The sequence below is a fragment of the Gasterosteus aculeatus genome, chromosome 11 (assembly GCF_964276395.1).
Source record: "Gasterosteus aculeatus chromosome 11, fGasAcu3.hap1.1, whole genome shotgun sequence".
Classification (NCBI taxonomy): Eukaryota; Metazoa; Chordata; class Actinopteri; order Perciformes; family Gasterosteidae; genus Gasterosteus; species Gasterosteus aculeatus.
This window is the reverse complement of record NC_135699.1, coordinates 13,200,431-13,218,548: the sequence shown is the minus strand read 5'-3', so window position 1 is coordinate 13,218,548 and position 18,118 is coordinate 13,200,431. Positions and strand designations below refer to the sequence as shown.

The window sequence follows — 18,118 nt, the reverse complement described above, 5'->3', positions numbered from 1 at the left end:
TTATTGTTATTGTTATTTCTCTTACACTATTGTGAAAGAGAAATAATCCAGAATCGGTTCCGTCGTGCTTCGGTGATTTAATGCGGTTTATCCATCATTTGAATGCAGTTCCTCTTCTTGCAAGAAAAAATGTAATTAGAACATATTTGAAAAATAAGTCATTGTCCTTGTCGCCAGAGAGCAGCATAACGCGTTTACCTTTTTTTCAAACTCTAGTAGAAGTTTGTCCCTTACGACTCGCTGTAGTCGCCGGGTGCTGGAGGTCGGGTTTGCCCATGAAACATCTCCTGCGAGATGCTATGCGAGCGCCAACAAGAGTGCGATTAACCTGGAAATTAACGCTACGGAGACGTTCGCCACAAACCACCGCTTGAATTGCATTTACTCCCGAGCCGACAGGCCGCGAGTCGAAGTGGAAGTGCGCGTAAGACTCGCAGGAGCTCCTAAAACTGTCCGTCCGTTTTGTCCTACAAAGGCGCCCGAGCGGTTTGACAGCGGCGGCACTTCAGTGCGCAGGCCCGACGGCGGTGAAACGGCTTCCGAAGGACTACATGACACAAACTAGTCCCTTTATAGCGGGAAACGAGCTGAAACATGAGGAAGGACGTGAGGATACTACTCGTAGGGGAACGTAAGTGGCCGGTGTCTTAAATCGCGAAGCGGGTTGAGTGCTTTATTAGCTAGCTAACGTGCTAGTAAGGGGGAGCAGCTGGAAGCTAGCTGGCGGTTAGCCGATGCTCCTGGTGAACATCACAACACGCAACACACCGAGCGCTGTCATATTTTTGTTTAGTACTAATTGATTTGTCGTTTGATGTTTTCTTTATAGTTATTTGCCAAAAAAGTGGCCGTCACAATTTCCCCCAAAATATTAATTTCCTAAAGCTGATACTGACTTTTTTTGTACAACCAATATTATAAAACGCCAGGTCGATCAGTTTGCCATCATCAAATATTGAGACTTTTTTTAATATACAATGACGATAAAGATAATTGTAACAATAGCTGTTGATAAAGTTCCTGGGTAGATAATATTTAATTGAAAGAAATTGATAAAATCAAACCATGAAGGCATTAGATTCCATCCCAACATAACTGCGTCTCATCCAGTCTGTTTGTTGTCTTGTGTCGGTACTATTTATATATTTCAGTCTCGACTATGCAGGTTGGCCGACGCTGCCACATTGGTCGAGTTGGTACTGATCGTTCCTGACAGCGTTGCTGCCAAAATACTTGATGTCTACTGCAGCTTCAGCAAAGGAAATGAAACCCACAAAGCTGATCAGAAAAATGCTTAAAACTGTATTGGATGGCTGCTGCAAACACTACTTTCGTCCAAAAGCCTCGACTCTGAAATATGAATCTGTTAACATTCTTTGATCAAGATGTATTATAATGTTGGTGGATGGTTTGTTCTAGTTGTTTTATAGTAGCATTTTGTCTTATGTGGATAGAAGCTGTTTCAGGGGGAATGTGATGAAAACATAATACGTAAACGTTAGGATTCAGAATATGTATTATATTATATTTAAATATAACACTTTGAACCACTTTCCAGGAATTCATTGAGTGTTTGTTGCACTTTGCAGGAGCTCTTGGCTCCAGCTGCTCTCATCTCTCACTTCACACATTTCCCAGACGGTCACATGTCAACTTCCCAGTGTCAGTAAAACACGCGCGTAACGTCAGATTGTAATAATATATATTCTTTTCCACTTTCGCCCGTTCAGCCAAGGTGGGGAAGACGTCGCTGATAATGTCCCTGGTCAGCGAGGAGTTTCCTGATGAGGTACGTATCAACGGGCGGCCACACATTCACGGTGTGAATCATCCCGGTAGCTGTTAAGTCTTAAGATTTGTCTTTTTATTTGGTGAAACCAGAATCATTCTGTAATGTTTCTCGAGCCTTGCTTGTTGTCAGGATTTGGGAAATTGTTCTCTTGTCTTCCAGGTTCCTCTTCGAGCTGAAGAGATCACCATCCCAGCCGATGTGACCCCAGAGAGGGTTCCCACGCACATCGTGGACTACTCGGGTAAGCCCTCCCAACAAAACCAAAAAACGCACATTAAGGACACGCTTATTATGATTTGTGCTCTTTAATGCAATTTGGAAACATTGGCATTAAAAAAAAGTTAAAACACTTCGGACCTGTTTCATAGTTAAATAATGTTTTATTAGGCGCTCGCTGGGGAAATGGGAAATGTTTTTGCATGCTAACACTTATTTATCTTTTGGGATGATTACAATCAAATTGAAATTGGATTTAACCCCACGACATTAAAGCCAAGGTTACAATAATTGATCTTAATGTTTCATAAAATATCACACACTGTGCTGATGAGTTCCTTTGACGCCATTTTAGAGGCCGAACAGTCGGACGAGCAGCTGTACCAAGAAATATCAAAGGTTGGTTTCTCCTCATTTTCACTCATCTGTCATTAAAATGTCTGTAGCTGTAATGATGTATTAATATTGGTACTTGTCCTCACAGGCCAATGTTATTTGCATAGTTTACTCTGTCAACAACAAGAAGTCCATTGAAAAGGTGAGAACGCTTTCTCTCTACGCTCACTTCATCAAACGCATAACTGGCGTATGTCCTCATCTTAACTCTGAGAAAGCCAATGTTAGTGCTTTGCTCCACCAGGTGACAAGCCACTGGATTCCACTCATCAATGACAGAACGGACAAGGACAGCAGGTGTGTGTTCACGTCACATCAACCTATCAATGAATTGACAGAACTTTGGAGCCCTTTAATCTACTGATGAACGGCTTCCTTACAGAGTACCGTTGATCCTGGTGGGGAACAAGTCGGACCTGGTGGAACACAGCAGCATGGAGACCATCCTGCCAATCATGAATCAATACCAGGACATCGAGACCTGTGTAGAGGTAAGAAAACGACACACACACACACACACACACACACACACACACATGTTACCCGACTGGATCCACTGAGACGGAGATGTTTGGAAGTTCCGCTCAGCTAAATGTGAAAGAACGTCCTTTGATGAAAGTACTTGAGGGCAAATCTGAAACGGGAACAGTGGCTGCGCCCCCCCCCCCCCCCCCGGACTCGATCGCTGCGTTTCGGTTTGCTGATGTCCCTCTGTCACGCCGTCCTCCGCTGGATTACTTCCAAGGTCAAAAAGACAGAGACGAGGAGGACGTTAGGGAATAAAGGAATGGACATGTGACGTGTGAACCAAGGTTTCACAGCTGGCTCACTGTCGTTCAACTTGTTCCCTGCTTCTCTAAGTCAATTACTTCTGTCTGCAGAAGTATTTAACGTTAACGTAATTAACCATGATTAAAAAAAGAATTTAAAGTAGGTCAAATATTATGCTACACAGTATATTGTTTCATTTTCCTCTTAGTGACTTTGTAATAACGCCAAATGCTTCCATGTTATTTGAAGACGAAACACTCTGAAGTAAATTGTTTTGGCTTCTTATTATTTTAATGTCTAAGTGAATTAGTCCATCTATAGTTTTGTGTGTATACTTGATAATGAATCCAAAATATTTTATTTGGTACAGAAGACGACATGTGCTAATAAAAAAAGGAATAAAAAACCATTTGAAATGTGAATTCAGGACTATGTAAATCTACATTTGACTTTCAATATATCATATATATATATATATGTGTGATGTGTGTGTGTGTGTGTGTGGAGAAGATGGATTTAGAAATCTGTGCACCAAACACACATTACACAAGCAGCGTGAAACGTGTCCACAGTTCTTCTTCAGGACATTTGCTCACAGATATTCTTTCTGATCTCAGTGCTCCGCCAAAAACCTGAAGAACATTTCCGAGCTGTTCTACTACGCTCAGAAGGCTGTGCTCCACCCGACGGGACCCCTGTACTGCCCGGAGCAGAAGGAGGTGAGATCCACACAGTAGAATAGCCGTATTATTATTTCTCGTTTGAGCTCTCTTCACTGTGGCATTTCAGAATGATTTTATGTGGAGAAAGTCTACAAATGTGCATCAGTCAGAAGTGTAAAATGCTCACTCTCGATTAGACTGCACCAATGATATATCCCTCTAAATGTTGTCTTTGTCATTGTAAGATTCAATGAGGAAAAAAAGTCTTTTAGTGCCAGATCTAGTTTCTGGATCTTATCGGATCTCTTCCCTAAAATGAACTGCCACGAAGCTTAATGCTGCCTCTCTCTCACAGTTGAAGCCGTCTTGCATTAAGTCTTTGACTAGAATCTTTAAAGTGTCCGACCTGGACAACGACGGCATCCTGAACGACAACGAGCTCAACTTCTTCCAGGTAACGTTTCCCGCTTCTTGTCGTGCGAGGTTAAGCTTCGTGACTCGTGAAAGGGCCGTACAGTATTGTCGTACCTGAAAGAAAGGCCTTCTGAACGCGCGGCTGGTTGTGTGTGTGTGTGTCTGCAGAGAACTTGCTTCAATACGCCGCTAGCGCCTCAGGCCTTGGAGGACGTAAAGAACGTGGTCAGGAGGAACATGGCGGACGGAGTCAAGGACAACGGGCTTTCGCTTAAAGGTCGGACGGACTCCCGGTTTCTTGCCCTCCTCCTCCTCCTCCTCCTCCTCAGTCTGCTCATCCGTCTGCTTGCCCCCCCCCTCCCCCCGCAGGCTTCCTGTTCCTGCACACGTTGTTCATCCAGCGGGGCCGACACGAGACCACCTGGACCGTGCTGCGGAGGTTCGGCTATGATGACGACCTGGAGCTCACACAGGAGTACCTCTTCCCCATGTGAGTGCAGACCTGCAGCTTCCTTTCCTGGTTGTATTATGTTGTTATTTACGTGCTGCAGCGGAGACGGGGAAGAGGAAGCAGTCTGAACGGAACCTTGACAGTCAGTATTCATGTGCCAAGAACGTCACTAACACATGTTTTCTAAAATTAGTTTATGGTTGCTTCTGATGATAATTTACTTAATTGTATGATTTACAGGTAATTTTCCCATTCAAGTTGGAACCAGTTGACTAAACACTGAATTATAACGCTAATCACAGGGGAATCGCCGCAATTCAGGCTGGTTGTTTTCTATCTGTGAAACGTTTGCGTGTCCCAGGATCAAGATGCCTCCGGACTGCACCACCGAGCTGAACCACAACGCTTACCTCTTCCTCCAGAGCGTCTTTGACAAACACGACAAGGTGAGGAATTAGAAAATACTTTTCGACAGGGGGTCACCTTTCTGTCCCTCTGTTCTCACGCCGTTTGCTCTTGGCTGCCGCGCAGGACCGAGATTGTGCGCTGTCGCCAGACGAGGTGAAGGACTTGTTCAAAGTGTTCCCCTACATGCCGTGGGGTCCGGATGTCAACCACACGGTTTGCACCAACGAGCAGGGATGGATCACATACCAGGGATACCTCTCCCAGTGGACGTGAGTGTGGCACGCAGCTAGTAATACGCACGCGAGTCGTACTGCAGCACGTACACCAATATGTAGAACGCCCAGGATGGTTTAAGTAAACGCCGTATGAATCCCTCACGGTGGCTTGTGTGTTTGTTCTGTGGTAGGCTAACAACATATTTAGATGTACAGCGTAGCTTGGAGTACTTGGGTTATCTCGGCTACTCCATCATCTACGAACAGGAGTCCCAAGCTGCCGCCATCACAGGTAATTTATTCATTATGTTCAGCAGCACTGTGAAATGTGAAATGACTCTTAAACAACAGCAAATAGTTACTGTATTTTTTATCAGTACACAAATTGTTACGCATCTGTTATAGTTATTCTTTGTATAAGAAGTATAGTTTTCTTTTTTTGTAGTAAAATCAATTTTACAGCACGTGACTGTTGACCGTGTGCGTTCCCTGTTTCGCCAGTGACGCGCAACAAGCGCATCGACCTGCAGAAGAAGCAGACGCAGCGCAGCGTCTTCCGCTGCAACGTCCTGGGGGGCCGAGGCAGCGGGAAGAGCGCCTTCCTCCAAGCTTTCCTCGGCAAGAACCTGCAGGTCAGCGGAGAGCGCGGCTGACGGTCTGATTCAAAGAGTGCTCGTAAATATTTGCAGGTTTAGGTGAAAGGAGATGAATGTTTTGCTTCCAGGGGACCAGGGAGGACAAACTGTGGTCACGCTGCTTGTTGTTTATTAAACTTCCAGAGTTGGAGCACACAAACCAGGGTGTGAGGAGACCTTCGTGTATATAATCTGGATGATTGTGACCGTATCATTGACCTTTTTTTGTCCACCACAGGGACAGAGGCGGATTAGAGAAGACCACAAGTCCTTCTACGCCATCAGCACGACCTACGTTTATGGTCAGGAGAAGTACCTGCTGGTAACGACCCTTTCCTCTGGATTACTGCCACATAATCTGAGCCCATCACACTGGGGGTTGTGTATCATTCTTAAGACTTTAATCCGTCCTTCGGCACGCTCTCCTGTCTCGTCTGCAAAAACCTCCAGCTCCACGAGGTGATGCCAGATTTCGACTTCCTGTCGGAGGCGGACCTGGCGTGCGACGTGGTGTGCCTGGTGTATGACATCAACAACCCCGGCTCCTTCGAATACTGCGCCAAAGTGTACAAGGTACGTACGCGCAGCACGTGCACCGAGGCCTCGTAGTGCGCACCGCCGCGTCCCCTCCGCCGAGTGACGTTCGGCGCTTGTGTCTCCACAGCAATACTTCATAGACAGCAAGACGCCGTGCGTGGTGATCGCCGCCAAGTCGGACCTGCACGAAGTGCGGCAGCACCACAGCCTCTCGCCGCACGAGTTCTGCCGCAAGCACAAGCTCCACCCGCCGCAGCCGTTCACGTGCAGCATGGCCGAGGCGCCCAACAAAGACATCTACACCAGACTCACCACCATGGCCATGTATCCGTGAGTATTGGGCCTCTCGTAGTTCAGACTTTACGCCTCATCCTCTGTCACTTAGGGAGTTCAAAGGTTACAGGAGGGGACATTAACTAAAGCCAGTATGTAGACAACTTCTTTATTATGCTAGAAAACGCATGTGGGTGAAATCCGTGCCTGACATTTTATGATGTCAGTAAAAGCTTGCTGATCACTGGAAGGGACCAACCTGGTCTCGTTTTAGCGTCGGTCACATCTGCTTTCTAGTGCAGAAAAACAGACATTTGAAAGCGTTTACATTTTGTCTATTTTTGTTTATTCTACTTCAGGTTTATACCTCGACAGTTCATTCGTGATATTTCCTTGTACATCATTTAGTTTACTTTGTCTGTGAGACGAGGAGTTGAAGGTAACCGGCGGCAGTGCAGGTTTCAGCTCTGAGCAGCATTTGTATTAATGCCGAGGCCGCCTCCTCCTGTTGTTTGCTACATGTTGTCTTTCTGTTGTGGTGAAAACACGCATTTCTGTGTGTCTCTCCGCAGCCACTCCCGCCTCCGCTGCATGTGCGCCTCCAACAGGTGCACATATTGCCTGTGTCAGAACCTCCTCAAGTTGGAGCTGCTGCGCAGTATTAAGGCCCAACTGCGCAGGGTCTTGTTCAACAGGTTCATACGTAGAATAAGCTCTAGTGTTTTAACGTAGACTCATTCCTCCTTTTTGACCCAAGCTTTAACACTGGTGATGGTGACCGCTCCTCTACCTCCCTTCAGCCCCCCCCCCCCCCCCCCCCTGTGCTCGGGTTTACACTGCATATCCACTTCAGGAAAAAAGGGACTTTGTAGATTTCGTGCTGGTAAAGACTCTGTGAACACTTTTGGAGAAATTCAACTTCTGCTTCGCTGTGTTGCCTCATCGCTGTCTGTGTACCAGAGTCTACTACTTGGTGTTGCACTTGGCAGAATATATTCTTATTTGATTTATGGATTACACTCTTGTATGAAATGTTCTCGCTCCTTTTTTAGATTGATGAATCATTGTCGTTCACAAACAGTCTGGTCCCCTGAGAACCGATCCTTGTCGACTTAATGAGTGGGTACCCCGATCAAACACGATGTTACCATAGCAACGGGCTTAGCTCAGGAGAAATGCTGTGAGGAGAAAACTCTTCGCTGGGAACTTTTTAGCGCCGTTTAGGATACGAAGCGTGATGCCTCGCGCCACAAATGGGACGTGAGCTGTAACCTGATTCACTCCTGAAAGCCGCCGGTTCACGTGAGGTGTTTTGGTTTCTGCTTCAGCTGCAGCCTGCCCCTCCCCCCCCCCCCACCCACGCAGTGCTGTGCTAGTTAACACGCAAGCTGCTCAACAGGGAGGTGACTGTGTGGGGGGGGAGACCGATGCATGATGTCATATGCTTGTGCCCCTCCAAACTAACGCCTCATACTGACTAGCATATAAAACACCAACATGTTAATTATATTCTAGTTTGTATATTATTGGATAATCCACATAGTCGTTATGGAAAAAGATCCTGTTAAGAAGCATTTGAAAAGGTCAAAGTCAAATTGAATTCCTGGTGTGAATTTTGACGGTGAAGTGTGGCTGACCGTTGACCTCTTGTCTTTAAGAGGTGCTCTGTCCTTCCTGTCCTGCAGTGGATATGCAAACTGTAAATCTTGACTAACAGGCTCATTGTTTGCACAGAGAATGACAGAAACCAGCCAAACTGAAAACGTCATTGAGGTCTGCGTGCTTGATGTGTGACTTATTTTTAAATAATAGTATTCAAATTCAAAATCTTCTTTATGGCACCAACCGTAATTCATTATCAGAGATTAACTGTGATGTTTTCCGTCTTCGTTTGCATGCCTAATACTAAAGCCTACACCTACAGGAGAAACTTTATTTTGAAAAGCACCATTGTTTTAGTACAATAATTATGTTTTAAAAATGCTGTTCACTGGTTCTCCTTTGGGTTCAGACTTCATAAATGTATCAGGCTCATGTTAAAAATCCCAAAGTGTTACTTTGATGTTTCATTTGATTGAATTGTCACCCTGTCATTTCATCCTGTTTTTCCCTCTGTTGTATTTCCCCTGTGTTTTTCCTTCCACTCTATAGGTCCTCAAACACCCGTTTCTGGATCCCCCTCTTCCTCTTCCTCTTGCACGTGTTCACTTTCTGCTAATCCGTCTTGTGTGTTGCACAATTCATCTGTTCTTTGCCTCAGCTGGCGTTCAAATGGTTTGAATGGCTGTCTACAGCGTTGGATTGGGTGTGTGCAGATTTTAGGCAAATACTTTTAAGCATAAAACACGGCTCCTTGTGTGGTGCCGATGGACCCGGACAGAGCTGCACCCTGTATGTTGCATCCAGCACGAACGCTGTCTCCACCTGTCGTTTTGGAGGTGTTGCCTCTAATAATAGCATGACATGTAATGAGCAGCGGGCCGACACACCACATTTGAAAAGTGGTTTTACTCACTGAGCAGCTGTTTTGCAGAGTGCGATTTTTAAATCTTCATCTGGCGCAGAACCGATCGGCTACAAATAAATGGGTACAAAGTGAATAATATTTTAGTTTCTAGTGATTTATTTAGTTTGCTCTAATTTGTTACCAATGGAGTGTATGAAAGGTGCCACACGATGACCGATGAGTAAAAGTCAGCAGAGAACGTTGTGACGAGTTTGAGACTTTATTTCCAAAAACAGCCTCATTTACGTCCTCTGAAATGTATTTTACCAGAGACAAGCTTCATCGCTAAAGCTTTTAAATCTCGCTGCCATGTGGTGTGTACAGTCTGCATACGGTGTGTGTGTGTGTGTGTGTGTGTGTGTGTGTGTGTCTTTATTGTGATGCTGGAGCTGGTGCTTCAGGGTTTGGGTGGGTGCTTGGTGGAGCTCAGTGATCTGGATGAGATCAGATATCCTATTATACTGCTAACTTACTGTGTTGTTGGTTTAACTATAGATACTTTTACACAATACTAGTCTAAACTAGTGAAATACAATCTGCTCCGAAGAATATAACGATGCCAAGAAACTGAATCTGTGCTATTTAGTCTCCGTTTTTAACCTTGTTTTCCTTAATGTGATACCTGTTAACATATATGTAAACTAATATTAATGAAAATGTAATTACAGTCGTAATAATATTTTGTGTTAAAGCAAAAAACAAAACAAAACCAAAAACTCTTTTTAAAGATCACCCGTGAAAACTCACCGTGGACGTTTCTCACTGTTTTGATTTTTATGCCCTTAATAGATCATTAATCTTGAAATTAAAATATTTGTATGGAAGTATCTCTGTGCTCTACCAACTGTATCGGAGTGTGTGTGCGTGTGTGTGTGTGTGTGTGTGTGTGTGTGTGTGTGTGTGTGTGTGAGGCCGCTGGGCTTGGTGGGGGCTTTAAGGGGCCGGGGGGGGGTTTGGCGGCACCTGCTGTCAGAGGAGGACTCAGCAGGCCTCCGTCTCCAGCGCGGAGGGGTCCGTCTTTGTGGAGGCCTCTGCTGAGCAGGAAGGTAAAGGCAGGGAGGGAGACGGAGGGAGAGATGTTAGAGTTGGCGAGATGTTGCGTCTGAGAGATTCAGCTCCCTTATTCGCAACAGCGTCTCGGCCATTGTTTGAACAGCCGTTGGTAATGTGAGTGTGGCGAAGGCCGGCCGTCTCCGTCAGCCGCCTTTCACCGCTTGTACCCGCCATAGTCCGCTCAGTTCCCCTGTGTTGGTGTTTGGTGTTTGGTAGTACAGGTGTTATTTGATTTAATTGAACTGTATTTGTTCTAGTTTTCTGTCTCCCGCTGCAAAGCTTGGTGGCTGCTTCTCATAGTCCAACACTCGTACTTTGTCTCTCAAAACACAACCAACGGTCAAGATAAACTATGTATTCCTGTTTCCAGCTGGGACCCCGGGGGCTGATATTTAGGATTCATGGTCTTGGTTTCAGAAAGTATCCATGTGATGTGCCGTTATACTGTGTGAGGGCTGGACAATACGGCAAACTATCACTCTATAGATAACTTAATATTTGAATAACGATACACATCACAATTTAGAATGTGTTCAATTAATAAATATACTGTAAAGTGGAGTTCACACCAGTTTTAAGTCGAGTCGGTAGGTTGTTGTTCTAAGTCCAGTCCTCCAGCTTCCCTGTTCTGTCCCTCCTCACGCCGCTGTCTCTTGTCTCCCTCCCTCCACCCCCCTCCCATCAGGCACATGGCTCAGGCCGACCTGAAGAACTCCACCTTCTGGCTGAGGGCGAGCGTCGGCGCCACGGTGTTCGCCGTGCTGGGCTTCGCCATGTACAGAGCGCTGCTCAAACAGCGGTGATCCCCCCTGACCCCCGACCCCTTCCTCGTCCCCCCCGCTGACTCTGCCCCGCCCCCCAAAGACTCAAAAGAGCCCGGCTGACTGACCGACCAGGCCCCATTGCCTCGGCCCCTCATACTCCACCTCGTCCCCTTTCCCACAATGCAACACGGGCAAGAAATCGAATGAGCAAAACATTTTATATGCATTTAACAATGAAGAGTGGGGTTCCATATATATATATTTTGTTTTTGGTGGGAAGACGGCCAGGTTACTTTTAAAATCACGTTTCCATCGTTCAGTCTGCAAATACTGACTTGAATTCTGTGGTCTATTAGTCTAGTTTAGTCCAGACGTCACTAGTCGCCGATGCGTTAAGCTGACCCGGCCCTCCTTTTGTCTCAGGTCAGTATTATTCGTTAGATTAGATGGTTGGAGCGCAGAGACAGGCAGCCACATACAGAAACACCACAAAGGGACTCGAACCTGTTAATAGATGTATATGCAGTATGTTATGTATGTATTCTTCAAAGATTTTAGTATTGGACCCACAGGCCGCACAGAGGTGTTGCTGATTCATCTTACACTAGAACGGTCAGGATCGGCATGCACTCGTTCATTTTGTGTGTTTAATTTATTAACCCGTTTTCTTTGTTTTCTTCGCCTGTTTTCGGCAGACGGAGGGATTTACATTTTCAATGTATTTTTGTATTTAGTAATATTGAAGCTGTAGGAAGCGGCGCATCATTATTTTCAGCTTTTTGGTTTTATTTTTCTGGTTTTGAAATGGCTAAACAAACAAATGTCCCTCATGTTCTATTTTTATGAAGTCAAAGGCGCCACAGATCAACAGAGAATGCTATTAACGACGACTGCTTCTCCCACCTTGAAAACTATGAAAGTGTCTTCTCATTCTCCTCCCCAGCATTTACAATAAAGATGAGGCACGGCCGCCAATGCTTATTATTGTTATTGTTGGCTGGAATGACGGCCAATTCAACATCAACAAAGTTTTAAATATCTGTAATAAACGAACATTTACACCCAGCGGCGTCGCGTTTGTGTGTCCTTGAAGAGCGCCGTGGCGGTCAATTCAAAAGCAGATGTGTGACATAATCGCAAGGTCAACTCTCCTCGTGGACAAATGGGATTTTTTTTTTTTTTTTTTGCGAAGTGGAATGGAGAAGTGAGAGGGCGACGGCTCTGTAAAAGTTCCCGCTGCGCGAGGAGGAAGTCGCAGGTAGACGGGACTGTTGGTGTCACTGTGGCTGCTTCTCTGTCTGCTGAGGGACGGCATGTCTGTGGAAAGGGCCGCGCTGTCGCTTGAAGGCTTCCTGGAGAAAAGGAAAGACACCATGGTAGGTTTCACACGTGGACGTGTGTTTGGGGGGGAAAGTGACTCTGGTTGCCGTACATCTGCTTCTTGTGTCTAGAAATTGAGATGGGTGACATACTGGTTCAGGCTTCAGAACACCACCTTGTTCTTCTATACACAGACAAACGGCATCGCTGTAAGTAGTTCTTTGGAAATTCTCTTGTGAATTCAGCCTCTATTTATTTTGCCGATGTCATGCTTGGGAACTCATCTCAGTGTGTTTATAGAAAGCTGACTTGACTAGTTTCCTTTTTCTTGTCAATAAACGTTCACAGTCGGACTTGAGAGGCTGTTACTACATTTTCAAAGTAAGTGCTCCTGCATCACTGTTGCTACATACTCAAGGAGTACATTTTAAATAACTACTGTACAATATGACTTATTTCCTTATAATCCAACAATCTTTATTCAGAAGTTAATATTTTGACGCTACATTAACAACTGCAGCTCATATGATCTTTTGATTTATGATGATTTCTCACTGGGCTTTTGCCACTTATAGATCAGAGCACTTTCTCCATCGCTGATGTCTTTGATTGTACCGTTTTAGCATTCAGTATTAAGCCTTCTTCTCTTGTCAGGTGCAGTCAGTGCGAGAGGTCCATACAGTTCACAGCAAGCGCTTTGTGTTTGAGATCACCATGACGGATGGGAAGAGGAAAGTGTTGGTGAGTCATTGCTGTGGTTCAACCGCGAACTAATCACGCTGTGTGTGTGTGTGTGTGTGTGTGTGTGTGTGTGTGTGTGTGTGTGTGTGTGTGTGTGTGTGTGTGTGTGTGACCCTGATAATGTGTGTTTGTGTTTGCGCGTGCAGGCAGCGCAGACCGCAGCCCTCAGAAAGCAGTGGGTAGAACGTCTCTGGGAGGCCATGAATCTCTCCACCTCCTCGCTCGCGGACTCCAGCAGCAGGCAGTGAGTCCGAACGGCGCTTTCCTTTCGTGGCACATACCAACTTTTTCCTAAAGAATAAAAAAAAAAAAAAAAATGAAATGAAATAATAATCATCCAATCGGTGACCATTTGTCTCCCGCGCAGCCTCGACGCGCGCGAGCAGCGAGGGAGACCGAGCAGCAGCAGCTGCGCGCGCGCCGGCCCGGACAGCGCGATGGGTTCGATCCCCGCGCGGCCCTTCTCGGCCCCGCCGGCCCGCCTCCGGCACCTGCAGGTCCCCGCCGGCCCGTCCGAGGGCCCCTACCGCGAGGAGTCCCCCGACCGAAGCCCACTTCCACACCAGCATCCCGGGGGTGACCTTTTGAATGGATCTGACCTTCTGGTTTCACCTTCACCACGGGTCACGTTTGGTTCTGCTAAGCCAGCTGCTCTGTTTGCAGGGGACAGTCTCTGTGCAGACGACGGACAAGAAGGAGGCTATGACGTCTTACCACTGAGAAAAAGTACGATCTTTAGGAACGTTTGATATGAGGTGACACGCGGTGGTGTTTAAAGCCCACCTTGTCCTGCGTTGTGTCTCCGCAGAGGTTTGCGAGGTCAAAGCTCCGGAGATGGACGACGACGTGTACGACTTCCCTCTCGCGTTCAGGAGGCCTGATGGACGTCCAGGTGGGTTGTTTTCTGCTTTTCTTGGCGAGACGGAAATAATAATTCAATAAAGCGTTTTTTTTTTCTTTATTTTTCTCCAAAGTGTCAGAGCCCACAGAAAGCATCTACGATGTACCGAGCTCTCTTTTGAGGAAAAGGCCCAGTGGCGCTTCAGGTAAATCCTGCTCCCCGTTAATGTCTACTCACTAGCTCTTGTAAGGCGGCCACACTTTCTTAAATGTAACACATAATCGTTTGTGTAATAAAAGCAACATGTGCAGCGGCTGCATACATGTGATCTCAAGCTCACAGCTGTTTGTTTTGTGGTTCCAGAGCAGCAGCAGCAGCGGGACAACGGGGCCTACTGGAGGATATGAGATCCAGTTTGAGGATGAAGGAGGGCACCACCGCCTCCCCGATCACACAATGTACCTTTTACCCTGATAAATGTGACGCTTTTATTCTCTTCCATGTATTCTCCTCAGATATAAATATTAGTGCAAACATTTGTGGGGTTTGTCTGCGACCACAACAAGTAGGTTCAACTGAGGTATTTATTTCATTAGTTTCTTCGATACAAGAGCAAAAACAACAGTCGTTAACGATACCGAAGACATTAATACACACACACACACACACTGGTCAGGCCACAGTCCCACTACAGCTCACGATAGGATAATTACTCATTTACATGTCACCTGCTTCACAGATTAAAAGTATAAATCACCAACTATATTGCTGTTTTACACACTTTGGACTGGGAATATTGGTACATTTTAAAATGTGAAGGGAAATAAAAGATGCCAACATCTACTGTAAGCCCTTTCATATTCTGAATTTTTATTTTTCTGTGTATATCAATGTTCTAGAACCCTCAAACAAATGCTCAGTAAATATAGTGAGTGACAAAGTTCACAAAGTGCCTGTTCTGTTCTCATAGTCTTCAGCTGATGAATAATATGAGGATTCTTGTAAACGGAAAATAATACCCCCAAATCTACAGAATTAACATTGAATATCGCTTGATAAGTATTATTCATTAAACAAAAATCTTATTGTAGTGCACAAACAAGGCCTATGTAACAAGCAATGCAGAAAAGTGATTTTTGTATGTAGTACAATCAACTAAAATACAAAGTAAGACATTTGGATATATAAGTATATATAATTACACTTCATTGAGTAGAGGTTTAAGATTGGATATGTTATGTTTTGTGATCATTGTCAGTTAGCAAAACACTAGTAATAATATTTGGTTCAAAGTAATAAGAAATACACTTAAACACTTAAATTGCAAAAGTAAATATGGTGGGAAGGTGCCACTGTATGAGTAGATCTAAAATGATCTGTACACATCAATATATTTTCAATACCACCTCCAGTTGGCAACTAACCCTCATTGTTAAGATACGTGCAGCGATGTTACAGATATTACCTACTAGCCCAAAAGACGGACCCATTTGTTGAGGGAAGCTGGGTGCCAGAACATATTCCAGATCCGACAGCCGTCTTACTAGTCGAGACGCAGCAGCACAGGAAACTTAAAATATCAATTCTGCATCTACCAAAACAGATTCTGAATTTTGCAGCTGCTACATTTTTTTACCCAGCAAACGGATGTTGGACATGAGGTGGAACGGGGTTGAGGGGTGATATGCTTTGCTGCCGTGCTGCCAGCAGACAAAGTATCCACGCTCCGCAGCTTCAGGTGGAATCAGGCCCGGGCCGGGGACGGTTCCCTGAGGAACTCCTCCAGGACGCCGATGATGCTGCAGGCTTCGGGCAGGTCGCTGTGCTCTGCCCGCGCATTCTGCAGCAGCACATCCCCGTTTCCGCAGCCCTGCAGGAAGAGGCAGCAGCGATACAGGGCGTAGTGACTCATCTCTGCCTGACGCACGAAGCGCTTCAGGCTGTTCATGTCCTGGATGGCCTGTGCAGGGTGCGGGTGGTGGTGGGTGGACAGGAGGAAACAAGTTTTATTAAAAAAGGGAAGCAATCTGAACAAAAGACAGTGGAAGTAGCAGACTAAAAAAAACGTACTTTGTATCTGTGAAGAGGAACTGATAGCTCTTGTCCAAAGCTTCTCAATCAATGGGATTTTACATTCAGTTTGGACAGGCTTTCTTTTTGATCAATATCATTTAAAAAGTGGTAAAATCAAAACTTATGTTGCACTCAACCCATGTCATAGTATGTCCATGTGAACGTTTTCTGACCTTAAGTTTGAAGTTCTCCAGAATCTGTCTGAGCAGGAAAGGATTACATCGCTCTGCACCGTTGAGAAACGCCTGAATCCAGTCGTCACAGAAGCGATTACTGACTGGGGGAGAAAACTTCTTCATCAGAATCTTAGACAGTACGGAGACACAGCGGGATTCGGTCCATGTCATGCCTTACCTGTGTTGGAGAATGTGGGTGGGATGGTGGAGCAGTCTATGATCAGGTTGGTGTGTGTGTCTTCTGTGACAGCCTTACACAGAGAAGCTGTTGTGGTGTCTTGTTGGGACAGACCCTGCAAACTGGCCGCTTTGATGAACCTGACATTTAACAGATGGCTAATTACATTTACATGAAAATAAACGGGTGACCTGCCAAGTTTCTAGCAATCTTGATTATCCTGTTGGCGTAGTTACTGGGGATGTCACCAAACTCACCTGGACACATCAGCCTTTGTCCTTTCATCTGAATTATTCAGCTCCACATTTGTGTGACTCAGCGCCTGTGTACAGAACATTTGATGGCTTAAATGCGTTGTTCCAGAAAAAAAAGGTAAATCCATGGACACACTCTGAATTTGAATGAAATCCCATAAATAAAATTCAAAAGCTGCATGTTCAAGCATATGATGAACAAGCATGCCATGGAAATGTTCCTCGAAAAATAAAGTGATCTGCTTTTCCCTTTAAGCAGGATGTGCACTCTGCAGCTGGAGATCAGATGTACAGACGCTTGGAAACCACCTAAGAATACTATTTTCTTTGTAAAGTTCATACATAAAAGAGGAATGATTCCCTTCATAATGCTCCGGAGGTAAGACAATTCAGACTCACGGCATGCAGCAAGAAGCTGATGTTGCTCTGGACCAGCTGCACCACCCGATAAATGTGCATCACAGACTCCTCGTACCACTGGCTGAGATACGGACGCACTTCTGTCTCAAGGTTCTGCAGCTGACACACAAACGCACACATTTTGTAAAGGCAGAAATAAAATGTCATGCCACTCTTATGCCAGCCACATACCTCTGGGGTTTGCAGGCTGCTATTCAGGCCTTGGACGTACTTGTCAAGTTCTAATCTGAATGTGTTTTGGGTCAAGGAAATGCAGAGGCAATCCAACCATGCAGAAAAGAACAAGCTGCGCGTAAAGCATTATTGCTGCAGGACCTTGCATGATGCTAATAACTACGAATAATTTTACCGGAAACTAGGCATCAGTCAGCTGTGCACAAAGGATATAAGTTGAGTCCTTTTTCAGAGCCGCCCATGAAGCAGATGACATATCCGTTTCCATCAGCATCAGGCTGTTCGGGGGACCGTTCCTGCTCCAGGAGACAGCAATAGCAGCCCACTCCCTGCTCCGGGATACTGACGAGAGTACATAATATTAATAATAACAGACACAAACCTCCGGCTAAACTGATTTCATTACTGTATGCAATCAAACATGTCATGCACAATAACACAATTTGTAATATGACGTTGAAGCACATGATCGCGTGTCCCTATTGGTTAGTATCCAACATCGCTGGTGCAAAAAAAGTCGTGGGAGAAAACCCGTTGTCACCTGAGTTCCACGGTGGCGATGTTGCCCATGCCTCCCAGCAGGGCACCTTTGCCGAGCCTCCTTGAAATGTAAGTACGCAGCTCAGGTTCGGCCTCTGGTGGAAGGCTGCTGTCGATAAGGGTCAGGCTGCGGGGGCGGGGGAGAAACATCAGTGTGGATACAAGTGGTCGGTGGAGACAATCGAGGATTCAGAAGCCACTCAAATCAATGGAGAACAGATGGAGGAAGCTGATGAGCATTAGCCACAACCAACACAACACTGAGTCACATAGCCCGGACCTGTGGCTCCCTCCACGTCACGAGCAGA

The 18,118-nt window shown here is 45.6% G+C and overlaps 3 protein-coding genes across 9 annotated transcripts in view; 2 read left to right on the top strand and 1 right to left on the bottom strand.

Annotated features, from left to right (window-relative positions):
• Positions 1-195: 195 nt before the first annotated feature.
• rhot1a (ras homolog family member T1a) lies at positions 196-12,158 on the top strand. Of its 2 annotated transcripts, XM_040190463.2 has the most exons (20): positions 196-631; positions 1,731-1,789; positions 1,952-2,033; positions 2,364-2,407; positions 2,493-2,546; positions 2,649-2,701; positions 2,787-2,895; positions 3,793-3,894; positions 4,193-4,291; positions 4,420-4,528; positions 4,621-4,741; positions 5,064-5,148; positions 5,234-5,379; positions 5,517-5,617; positions 5,827-5,957; positions 6,199-6,282; positions 6,411-6,533; positions 6,625-6,827; positions 7,343-7,465; positions 11,015-12,158. In XM_040190463.2, exons 1-20 carry the CDS (start codon positions 595-597, stop codon positions 11,130-11,132), a joined length of 1,983 nt encoding a protein of 660 aa, XP_040046397.1. In that variant the 5' UTR covers positions 196-594; the 3' UTR covers positions 11,133-12,158. The 2 variants fall into 2 exon arrangements, with proteins under 2 accessions (XP_040046397.1, XP_040046399.1); XM_040190465.2 differs by lacking the exon at positions 7,343-7,465.
• A 117-nt stretch (positions 12,159-12,275) lies between these two features.
• Positions 12,276-14,852, top strand: LOC120827520 (uncharacterized). Of its 4 annotated transcripts, none has more exons than XM_040190469.2 (10): positions 12,277-12,469; positions 12,545-12,622; positions 12,762-12,794; positions 13,068-13,154; positions 13,301-13,398; positions 13,522-13,730; positions 13,818-13,880; positions 13,963-14,046; positions 14,129-14,200; positions 14,359-14,852. In XM_040190469.2, the coding sequence occupies exons 1-10, from the start codon at positions 12,407-12,409 to the stop codon at positions 14,400-14,402; spliced, it is 831 nt and encodes a 276-aa protein (XP_040046403.2). In that variant the 5' UTR covers positions 12,277-12,406; the 3' UTR covers positions 14,403-14,852. The 4 variants fall into 4 exon arrangements, with proteins under 4 accessions (XP_040046405.2, XP_040046403.2, XP_077940014.1 ...); XM_040190470.2 differs by having other exon boundaries at positions 12,279-12,469; positions 14,364-14,852; XM_040190471.2 differs by having other exon boundaries at positions 12,276-12,469; positions 13,522-13,880.
• c11h17orf75 (chromosome 11 C17orf75 homolog) overlaps positions 14,562-18,118 on the bottom strand; it is a 4,637-nt gene continuing 1,080 nt past the window's right edge. For 2 of the 3 annotated variants that reach the window (XM_040190466.2, XM_078083889.1), the window contains 8 exons: positions 17,812-17,937; positions 17,484-17,612; positions 17,268-17,328; positions 17,076-17,195; positions 16,680-16,744; positions 16,423-16,562; positions 16,242-16,345; positions 14,562-15,955 (listed from right to left, as the gene is read on the bottom strand). In XM_040190466.2, coding sequence (XP_040046400.2) covers positions 15,740-15,955; positions 16,242-16,345; positions 16,423-16,562; positions 16,680-16,744; positions 17,076-17,195; positions 17,268-17,328; positions 17,484-17,612; positions 17,812-17,937 — 961 coding nt within the window. In that variant the 3' untranslated portion in view covers positions 14,562-15,739. The remainder of the gene's footprint in view (positions 15,956-16,241; positions 16,346-16,422; positions 16,563-16,679; positions 16,745-17,075; positions 17,196-17,267; positions 17,329-17,483; positions 17,613-17,811; positions 17,938-18,118) is intronic. The other variant, XM_040190467.2, reaches the window with a different exon arrangement.

Excerpts from the sequence above, each read along its gene's own strand:
- rhot1a (XM_040190463.2), top strand. The coding sequence starts at position 595 with ATGAGGAAGGACGTGAGGATACTACTCGTAGGGGAAC. Across the intron at positions 2,702-2,786 it reads AGAACGGACAAGGACAGCAG|AGTACCGTTGATCCTGGTGG; the intron begins GTGTGTGTTCAC and ends GCTTCCTTACAG. Across the intron at positions 2,896-3,792 it reads ACATCGAGACCTGTGTAGAG|TGCTCCGCCAAAAACCTGAA; the intron begins GTAAGAAAACGA and ends TTCTGATCTCAG.
- LOC120827520 (XM_078083888.1), top strand. The coding sequence starts at position 12,407 with ATGTCTGTGGAAAGGGCCGCGCTGTCGCTTGAAGGCTTCCTGGAGAAA. Across the intron at positions 12,470-12,544 it reads AGAAAAGGAAAGACACCATG|AAATTGAGATGGGTGACATA; the intron begins GTAGGTTTCACA and ends TCTTGTGTCTAG. Across the intron at positions 13,155-13,300 it reads ATGGGAAGAGGAAAGTGTTG|GCAGCGCAGACCGCAGCCCT; the intron begins GTGAGTCATTGC and ends TTGCGCGTGCAG.